The sequence below is a fragment of the Ornithorhynchus anatinus genome, chromosome 8 (assembly GCF_004115215.2).
Source record: "Ornithorhynchus anatinus isolate Pmale09 chromosome 8, mOrnAna1.pri.v4, whole genome shotgun sequence".
Taxonomy (NCBI): Eukaryota; Metazoa; Chordata; class Mammalia; order Monotremata; family Ornithorhynchidae; genus Ornithorhynchus; species Ornithorhynchus anatinus.
Window position 1 is genome coordinate 13,915,569 of NC_041735.1, and position 10,985 is coordinate 13,926,553.

A 10,985-nucleotide genomic window follows, 5' to 3' on the forward strand; every position below is an offset into this window, starting at 1 on the left:
GTCCAGGTAACACTGAACAAACCAGGAAGCCTCAATAGAAAACAACAAATGGTCTTAAAATCAGGTGTCACGGCAACAGAAGAAAAGCAAGATAGATTTAGGAAAACCAAAAAAAAAATTGGTACAGAAGAGGATAATAAAATAATGATTTAATCTTTCTTTTATTCTTAAACTCTGACTTAAACCTAAGCTTTAATTTTTGCTGCAGATTATAAATTAAAAATCTTTTACCATCAGGTGGCACAAAGTGAAAAGCAATCTGAAATGACACTTGGGACAGGAAGAAGAGAAAGCTGGTACAACACATTGCTCTAAGGAGGTGCTTTTTGCATCCTGGAAAAGAAATCATGAAACAGAAAAGAACATCAGAGACACTGCCTCAACAAGAGCTCCTACTGGACACACATACACATATCTTACTTGCACAAGTTATGACCCTTGAAGACCCCCCAAAGCAATTGCCCTAGGTCATGGAAAGTTCTTTCCTGAACACAGGGCCAAGTTCTGTCTACCTGGGGTAAGTGGTGGGGAGGGACTACTAGAAGAAGAAGCCATGATAGCATGATAGCCACCACTTTTTCCAGATTGATGGCTGTCACAGCTCTCTCTTGCAAAAGCCCTTCTCCCAACAGTTTCGCCAGAAATTTCCCACTTTGGGGGACTGAAGGAGCAGGGTCCCCGCTACCACCGCACAAAGTCAACACTGCTTGGTTCTAGTTATGAGAATCTGTCATTAAAAGGGAGGTGTCATGTCAGGAATGACCATTGGATAGGGTACTGTGGAAGGGGAGATGGGAAGAATAAGAGCCATGCAATAATGACATCACATCATCTCTGATCATACACTGGAATCGAGTAGGTAAAACTGGGTTCCCATTCTATGACCACATATTTGCATTTTCAAACTAGCGCATTCCAAGCAGTTCTCATGTCCCCTATTCCAATAATGAATGGCTGGACTTCAGATGAATATTTACTATTCTTTGGCCTCAGTTACATAGTGAACTTTTCATATTTGACTTTCCATATGAAGGATTAAAGAGCAAATCAACACATCTAAAATGTACTTAGTTTCATCATATACAATGAAAAAGATGAAGTTTGCCTTACCTCCAGTATCAGCTGAGGGTTTTGAAATGAGTGGAATGAGAAGCAGAAAGATGAGATAGGCAACAGATAATCCATTGTATCTAAATAATATAGCTGCAAAACAGAAAAAAGTATCATTAAAAATAGCAAACGTTTAAAAACGTTGAGCAAGTGCTTCCGAATGCTATTCATGATTTTCTTTTTAAATGAATCTTTCACAACTGAATTTTTCTATTCAGACGGCCTTGAAACCTTGAAGGGGAAAAAATATAGATTTTTCAAAGTCTTTCCCAATAAGTATGATTGATTGAATTTTCTTTGATTTAGGTTTTTTAATCAGATCAGCACCCAAAAGTTAATTTTCTTTCAGAATTAGTAGATGGACATTATTTTCTTAACTACACACAGTAATATATCACCTGTCCAACATAAGGTAACTGAGGCACAAAGAAATTAAGTGACTTGCCCAAGGTCACACAGCACACATGTGGTGGAGCTGGGATTGGGATTGGTCAGCCTTCTCTCTGACCTCCCTTCCTCCTCTCTCGCCCCGCTCCAGTCTATTCTTCACTCCGCTGCCCGGCTCATCTTCCTGCAGAAACGATCTGGGCATGTCACTCCCCTTCTTAAACAACTCCAGTGGTTGCCTATCAACCTCCGCTCCAAACAAAAACTTCTCACTCTAGGCTTCAAGGCTCTACATCACCTTGCCCCTTCCTACCTCTCCTCCCTTCTCTCTTTCTACCACCCACCCCGCACGCTCCGCTCCTCCGCCGCCCACCTCCTCACCGTCCCTCGGTCTCGCCTATCCCGCCTTCGACCCCTGGGCCACGTCCTCCCGCGGTCCTGGAACGCCCTCCCTTCTCACCTCCGCCAAACTGATTCTCTTTCCCTCTTCAAAACCCTACTTAAAACTCACCTCCTCCAAGAAGCCTTCCCAGACTGAGCTCCTCTTCTCTCTCTACTCCCTCTGCCATCCCCGCTTTACCTCTCCGCAGCTAAACCCTCTTTTTCCCCTTTTCCCTCTGCTCCTCCACCTCTCCCTTCCCTTCCCCACAGCACTGTACTCGTCCGCTCAACTGTATATATTTCCATTGCCCTATTTATTTTGTTAATGAATTGTACATCGCCTTGATTCTATTTAGTTGCCATTGTTTTTACGAGATGTTCTTCCCCTTGACTCTATTTATTGCCATTGTTCTTGTCTGTCCATCTCCCCCGATTAGACTGTAAGCCCGTCAAACGGCAGGGACTGTCTCTATCTGTTGCCAACTTGTTCATCCCAAGTGCTTAGTACAGTGCTCTGCACATAGTAAGCGCTCAATAAATACTATTGAATTGAATGAATTGGAACCCAGGTCCTTCTAACTCCCAGGTCTGTGCCCTATCCATTAAGACGCACCACAGCTTGGCGAGCCTCTGAGTAACTCTATGAATGTCAGGCCTGCGCCTCAAAGAACTTCAAACTTCCTTTCAGAAAAGTTTTCTTGTCAAGGTATTTATTCTCCTGCTTGCTGTTGACACACACTGAGCACCTATTCCATGTGTTTATTACCTCCTCCACTTAGAAGCAAAGAATTATTTCTCTTTCTTTCCTACAGGATAAAAAGACTAGTAAAGATTATGACTCAGCAGCATCAGCAAGTGCCAATCACACTTTCAGAAATTTCTTTTTCCTATCTTGTTCAAGATTTATTAAATAGAGAAAAGAGAATCTGCCCTCAATGCTTCCATCCAGCTACACTATCAGAAAATTGGGGAATAAGTCAAACATGTTAGGCAAGGAATGTGTTTGTTTATTATTATATTGTACACTTCCAAGCACTTAGTATAGTACTTTGCACACAGTAAACACTCAATAAATGACAGAATGAATAAATGATACACTACATGTTAATTTTTAAACTAGAAATTTTAAGTCATGACGAAAAAATGGAATTCCTCCTTTACAGGTAGGAACAATAATTTTAGCACAAAAATACATTTTTCAAAAGTTTCTGAAAACTAAATGTGTGAATTTCCTTGCTGCCATTAGATCTGGTAAGTGTAGAGAGGAAAACAACAGCTTGTTCCATATTCCAGGTAAAATGTTAAAATTACAAATAGTCTGAAATACCTCTAGCAATTAATACACCATTTCCATTAACCCAGCCTACACACACACACACACACACACACACACACACACACATACACTCCTTTCCTCAATTCAACATGAAGTTCAATAAAAAATCAAAAAATGCCAAATTTCAACAACAAAATTTCCATTCCTTAACCTGACAAATGTACCATTACATTTTTCCTTCTTTATCCCAAATGAGCAAACCATCCTACCTGCAATCAGGGAAAATGGCAAGAATCCTCTGAAAAGAAGCCCAGAAGCTAGGTCACTGGCCATACTCTTCTGCACCCTAAATCACAGAGCAGGTTCAGGGTCATTAAATGCTGCCTAAATACTAGGAAACAGCCTAGAATGCAACATATAGCATTCTTGGTGTTCCAAGAGTCCTGCAAATTCAAAACCAAGTCCTCACCACAAAAAAAGATGCCTAAAAATGATGAGCATAACAATCATCACTTTGAGAAGAAATTATGGAAGGGTAAGGAAGGCCAGGGGCTCAATTCCCATGCATCTTGCTGTGGAAAAAATTGATTTTGTGGTAATGGTTTTCTCTCCTTCACTCCAGGCTCCTCCTTTTTTTTGCTGAATAAGTAGTCTCCAACTACTCTCAGAAGCCATTGATCTCTCTGAATACTTCTTTCCAACACCCCCTTACTCTAACCTTTAAGGTCAGAGGGAATTATCATTTTAAATTAGAAGCTAATGTGGAAAGCAGCTGGATGCTGCATTTATACCTTTCCTCACAGGACAGTTCTCAAGAAGACAAACATGATTAGTAAACCATTTGGGTTGCTTATCCTCTCACAAATTTTCATTATCTATTCAAATCTTAATCCCAGGAGGTTAGTGTCCCAGGTATTATCCTTCTTGGGTAATTATATCTTGGCTGCACTTAAGCCCCTCTGGATGCTGGACCCTTCACCAGTGCTGGTAAAACAGAAGGATTTATAGACAGCCTACTGTACATGGAACATTACAAGAAATGCCTCCTGCCCTAGAGTAGCTGACAATCTAAAGGGAGATAGGAAAATAGTAAAGCAATATTAGGTAAATTTCCAATAAAAATACTGGTGCCAATTTACCTCACCACCTGCATCCTCCCAGGGAGTAAATTAGTTTTTGAAGAGCTTTTCCCCTCTCTGTTAGCCCATGGAATGCACTCAATCATTCATAATTATTTACTGAATATTAAATTCTGGGCACTGGGCCCATGACCTCGACATTATCCTCAACCAATCTCATTCAACCCACGTATTCAATCACTAAATCTTGTTGTTTCAACCTTTACAAGATCTCTAAAATCTGCCCTTTCCTCTCCATCCAAACTGCTACCACATTCATCCAAGCACTTATCCTATCCCACCTTGATTACCATATCAGACTCCTTGCTGAACTCCCTGCCTCCTGTCTCTCCCTACTCCAATCCATACTTTACCTTGCTGTTCAGATCGTTTTTCTACAAAACTGTTCAGTCCATATTTCCCCACTCAAGAACTTCCAGTGGTTATCCATCTACCTCCAAATCAAGCAGAAACTTCTTACCATTGGACCACTGTGTCCTCTCCTCCCTTACCATTTTTCTATGGTATTTGTTAAGCACTTACTATGTTCCAGGCACTCTACTAAATGCAGGGGTAGATACAAGCTAATCAGACTGGACAAAGTCTCAATCCACATTTTACAGGTGAGGAAACTGAAGCACAGAGCTGTTAAGTGACTTGCCCAAGGGCACCCAGCAGACAAGTAGAACCGGGATTAGAAAGCAGGTCCTTCTGACTCATTCTATAGTATTTATTGAGTGCTTACTATGTGCAGAGCACTGTACTCCCAAGCCTCACTGCTTTTCAACTATCTCTGATAGAAGGTCATGGGTTTTAATCCCAGCTCCGCCACTCGTCTGTTGTGTGACCTTGGGTAAATTACTTCATTTCTCTGTGGCTCAGTTCCCTCATCTGTAAAATGGGGATTAAGACTGTGAGCCCTATGTGGGACAGGGACTATGTCCAACCTGATTACTTTGTAATCAGCTCTTAGAACAGTGCCCGGCACATAGTAAGTGCTTTACAAATACCATAATTATTATTACCTATGACAACCCAGCCCACATATTTTGCTTCTCTCATACAAACCTATTCACTTTACCTTGATCTCATCTATCTCAGTGCCAACCACTTCTCTACATCCTGGTCTATCCTGGAACTCACTGCCACCTCATTGCCAACAGAGCACCACTTTCCCTACCTTCAAAGCCTATTAAAACCACATCTCCTCCAAGAAGCCTTTCCCAACTAAGCCCTCATTTTACTCTTCACCCACTTTCTACAGCCTTGCACCATTTATTCACCCCACCTCAGCTGCACAGCACTTATGTACATATCCATAATTTATTTATAGTAATGCCTATCTTCCCCCTCTAGACTGTATGTTCCTTGTAGATAGGAAATGTGTCCACCAACTCTGTTATATTGGATTCTTTCAAGCTCTTAGCATAGTGCTCTGCATTCATAAGTGCTCAATAAATATGACTGATCAATCAATTATGGAGAATTAATGGTAAAGGAAAAATCCAAGACCAGAGGGCAGAACTTTTAAAGTGGATATGGGAGAAGATCACCATCCACCTCCTAGATGTTGGGTTACCTCTAATGAGGAGTTTCACTTCACTCCCAAAATTATTCCTTTCTGAAGTCGATTATTTCACTGCCCTTATCACACCAGTTTCCAGGTTCTCACAGATCATCAATGGCTATGCACCACTAAGTTAGATCCAAGCCTAGATCCTAACTAATCTTCATCACACCTCTGAAAAGGTTAATCAACCACTGAGTTGTCAACAGATTGAATTTGATTTTGGAAATGCTGACAATTGGAATCTGCCAATGACAACACTTCAGACTGGTAGTTTCAGTCAGCCTATCACTAATCTCAACTGGAGGCTTCTGAGTAAGGGAGAGACATGAACTAGACAATATTTAAAGAAGATAATTCTTCCTATTTTGTGCAACTATAGAGTGACTGGTCACAAAACAGAAAAGACAAGTAGCGACAACACTACACACAAACAGAATACTAAAGAGCCCCCTCATGCCCTGAAAGTGTGAATTAGACTCCTTGAGTATTTGAGCTGGAATTTAAAAGATCCAATTAAGAGCTTGCAGCCCATGGGCATGCTCTGCCTGCAACACCAATAAAAGATGTTCATAAAAATTAATCAGATCTTGTAGACACAAAGAAGTAACAAAGTGATGCACAGAAAAACCCTGAGAGGGAGAGATATATAATACAACAGTCCCAAAACAAATAAGTGTGTCTGATGGGAAGACTGAGGTGGTTAAGAAGAGTAAATATATGAGCAAGCAGAATAACTGTGACATTGTCTCAGACAATATCACAGCCCTGGCAGATGAATGCTCAATCCAATCTTCTAAAATTCTCTGTGATTCAATGAGGAGAGGCTATAAGGCAGCTTTTAAATTGAACCTTCAGTGTGTGTTTATGCAATTTAATCCCAAAACTATTTTGGCTTGACTTAAGAATCATAAAGCCATATCTTCCAGTCTGCTTTATAGAGAGACTGCAAAATAGTTACAGGATCCTAAATCTTCAGGGGAAAATCATTATGTTCTGATCTCTTCTCCGGCACCAGTTGTCTGAAACTCTTTGATAATGGATACCAATAATGCTAATCAGCAAAACAGTAAAGCTCACTACAGCTGCCTTGGCCAATAGCACTTAAGATACAGTTGGCATCAGAGAAGGGAAAATTCATTTTAAAATAGAAAGGAAAATTAATATTGTCATGCTGGGTAGCAACAGACATAATCAAGAAATGTGAACATTATGCATTGAAAAGGGCAATGTTTTTCTCCCACATCCTTAGTCAAAACTGTATATTTCACAGCAGAGTCTGAAGAAGGCAGAGAAACAGAGTCTGAGAGGCAGCACGGCATAGTGTTTGGAGCTCCGGCCTGGAAGTCAGGATGACTCTAGTCCTGGCTCTGCCACTTGTCTACTGTGTTACTTTGATCAAATCACTTAAATTCTCTGTGTCTCAGTTCCCTCATCTGTCAAATGGGGATTATGACTGTGAGTCCCATGTAGGACAGGGACTGTGTCCGGCCTGATTAGCTTGTATCTACCCCAGTGCTTAAAACACTGCCTGGCACACAGTAAGCATTTAACAAATATCATAAAAACAAAAAAAGAAAGGAGAGCAAGTGGGGCAATAATGTTTATAACGATCCTCTGCTGAGTAAGGCTCTGTTTTGGGCAGAGAGATCCTAATGCCTGGCCCATTCACCCTACTGTTAGCTTCCCAACTGTGGTGCAGCCACTGCCACTTATGAAATGCTTGGGATAAGAAATCTGATGCCTCAAAAACAGCAGCAGTAGTGCCGGAATGGAATAGCCTTACCGTGGAAAGGAAACCAACACCAGTGGCACTGGAGTCCCGCCAGTACTGCCATCCCTAGCTCCACACTCAGTTCCTCCATGCCAATGCAGCTGCCAACCAGCCAACCCATGCCACACCCTTGAACAGCAAGCACTCACAAGTTTCTTTAAACTAGACACTGGATTTCGAGATGATAAACTCCAAAACCAACCTGAGGGCCACATCAACAATGACTTATGCTATTAAGATCTCAGAAGAATTCACAATCATGGATTGCATTTACTAAACTTGTCGGCCATCTCACAGCGGACAGCCTTGATCACAAGAGGACTGGGCAAGGTACGTGGGTGACAGTGTAACTCACCTTCACCAGTGCAAAAACAAAACATGTTCGTATTCTATTGGTGGTAGAATATATCTTTCCTTTCCCCATTACCCTAACCTGTAGTCTTATAAAGCAAAGGCAACCCAGAGGTTCTTCCAGACAAGGAAGACACCATCCCGAGAAGCAGTGTGGCCAAGTGGATAGAGGAAGGGCCTAGGAATAAGAAAGATCTAGGTTCTATCCCAGCTTGCCACTTTGCTGCTGGGTGACTTTAGGCAAGTCACAGCTTCTCTGTCCCTCAGTTACCTCATCTGTAAAATTGTAATTAATACTGTGAGTCCCATGTGGGACATGAATTTATCCAACCTGATTAGCTTGTATCTACCCCACCACCTAGTACAGTGCCTGGCACAAACTACGCGCCTAACAAATATCATGAATTAAAAGGAAGCACCCTTGATGCCCAAGCAATGCCATTTTAAGATGCAGTGTTTATCCTAAGTGGTATGGGAATAAAAAAGGAACCTCAGCCTATTTTTATAGCACAGAATACAAGAAATTGCCTCTCAACAACACAGAGAAACAGGTGCAATCTCATTCTCCCCAGTATCTTCAAATACCCCTAAGCTGTAAGCTCCTTTTGGGCAGGGAACATGTCTACGACTCTCCCAAGCACCTAGAACTATGCTCAGCACATAGTAAGTGCTCAATTAATACAACTGATTAATTCAAAAATAGAACTATTCTCAAAATGTATATATATACATCTAGTGGCCTTCAGAATCCAAGCAACAATTGGTATCCCTATTTTAAATATGGGGTAACTGAGGCTCAGTGTCTGAGCTTTACCCAACGCTGAATGGGAGAACTAGGACTAGAACTATGGTGTCATGCCAACCACTGAATCTCTAACTAATGCAGTCAGTACTTCTCCCCTTCCTCTTCTCACCCATATGCAAACCATTCTTGATTCACTCAGCAAAATTCCAAACCTCCTCCATGGGCCCTCAGAAACAGCTGTGTAACTGTAGAATGACATATTCCACAGACACCAGCCATTTTCCAGTCTCATTCTTTCCCTTTCAATAGTGCACAAATTTGCACTCTGTCCCTTCCGTTCACTTCCTGCAGCTACACATAAAGACACCAGTCTTTAAAAGGAATTAATTATTGACTGCTGCTAAATTTGGATCCAGTTCAGTACTGAAATCAGTATTAGCCTCTGCCCTTATTTTTGCTGATAGTTTGCAGGAGGATCTGTGACTAAGCATAATTCTCCCAGCTGAATGGCATCTAGGTAATGCTATAGCACAGAACTCCCACACATAATGGAGAAAATCTGTGAAGCTTAATTTAATGCAAAAAAGATCAAATGAATATGAATTCTTTTACCCATGCATTCTTCTGCTTTGAGTATAGGGTGTGGTTGGAAATTGTTAGAGTTTCATCCAAGTATAAAAATATTACCTTTTAAATATTTTCATGAACAAATTTAGTGTTAAAGAGAATGGATTTACAACCCTGGAAGAGTAGAAAGTGTGTGGGTGGAGGGAGGCGGGGAAAATGTAATATTGTAGTCTTGGCTTCTTTCATTGCCTCTTAAATTAGCAAACCACCTTCAAAAAACAATAGAGAATGATCCAAATGCAAGAGCCGCTAGGAAATTGAAGGTTGGTGAAGAGGGAGAGGTGGTGGAGAGGGGAGATAAGAATGGAAAGGAAGTGGAGGATGAGGGAGAAAGCATTTTTATACTAGTGAGTCAGCCTGAGGTAAAAGTTATCCCTTCCCATCCTGTTAGAGGTGAAACATTTTCCTTTCAAGGACTCACCTTGGATTTCTTCAGTCAGTAGTATTTATGGTGTGTCTCTTTGCAGAGCACAGTGGAATTAGTAGACCTGATCTCTGCTTCATGGAGCTTAGAGTTTCCGCCTCCAAAATTCCCAACACCTCTCTAGGGTTTATAGTAAAGCTCCTTCATTAAATTTATTCTAAGCAAGCAGTTATCTCCTTCACAGTAGAGTGCGTCTGTTAATGCCAGAGATATAGTACATTTCCAAAACTGATTCTGAGGACTAATGCTTATGTGACTTTTGTGTGGTTGGGGGCAAGTCACCTAGCCCTGGCTGCTGCCTCAGTTTCCTCACCTGCAAAAGGATAGAGTCAATAAAGCTGGGACTACTGTGGCTTTTTCCCTGAGTTCCATCGCCATTCGTTAACTAGATGCAGACTGGGAGCTTCATGTGGGCCAAGGAGAGTGCCCCACTCTCCGTGCATCTATTGTTTTGCATCTATCCCAGTAGAGCACACTGTAAATTTTTAACAATCACCGCAATTCTTATTACTATTAGAGAATGCTTTTAGGATGTCTCTATTAATTCTGTTAAGCAGAGGAGAAAGAAAAAGAGAAGAGGGTGGTCTCACTGTTTGGCTTCAGGTCTTCGATTTCTTTCTCTTCTCGGAGAAGTGGGCCAGGATGGGGTGGAAATCAAGCAGCCGCCACGGAATTGAAGCACGAAGTCCGAACCTCGAGAATCCTCGATTTGTAAGTCTGTTGTCGTTGTGCCATCTAGTGGTCAGGAACCGCATTCATCCACTGCAGTCTCTCCAAGACGCTCCAGTGTCACCGAGATGGACACACATCTTCCAAATTGCATCAGCCTGAATTCATGAGAGAAGCACCGAGGCCTACTGGATTGCGCACAGTACTGGGAGTCGGAAGGGCCTGGGTTCCAATTCTGCTCCACCACTTGTCTGCTGCGTGACCTTGGGCAAGTCACTTCACTTCTCTGAGCCTTAGTTCCCTTGTGTGTAAAATGGGGATTAAGACTGTGAGCCCCATGTGGGACAGAGATTGGGTCCAACTTGATTACATCGTATCTACGGCAATACTTAAAACTGTGCCTGACAGATAGTAATCACTTAACAACTATCATTAAAAAAAAATCAGGTCAAACCCAACGTGGGATTCCATCTGGCTACCTACAGTGTTGGCAAATCTAACTAAATCCTGAAAGTTTACCAGTTTCACTGGTAAATTTCAGCAGTGACGGGTAACC

The 10,985-nt window shown here is 41.7% G+C and overlaps 1 protein-coding gene across 1 annotated transcript in view; it reads right to left on the minus strand.

Moving 5' to 3' along the window:
- The window catches only part of LOC100080288 (piezo-type mechanosensitive ion channel component 2-like), a 79,960-nt gene extending 69,375 nt beyond the window's left edge, over window positions 1-10,585 (minus strand). Inside the window, exons 1-3 of the mRNA XM_029070344.2 lie at window positions 10,351-10,585; window positions 1,111-1,203; window positions 232-333 (exon numbers count right to left, since the gene is read on the minus strand). Of these exons, the coding sequence (XP_028926177.1) occupies window positions 232-307 (76 nt within the window). The 5' untranslated portion in view covers window positions 308-333; window positions 1,111-1,203; window positions 10,351-10,585. The remainder of the gene's footprint in view (window positions 1-231; window positions 334-1,110; window positions 1,204-10,350) is intronic.
- Between the last annotated feature and the right edge of the window lie 400 nt (window positions 10,586-10,985).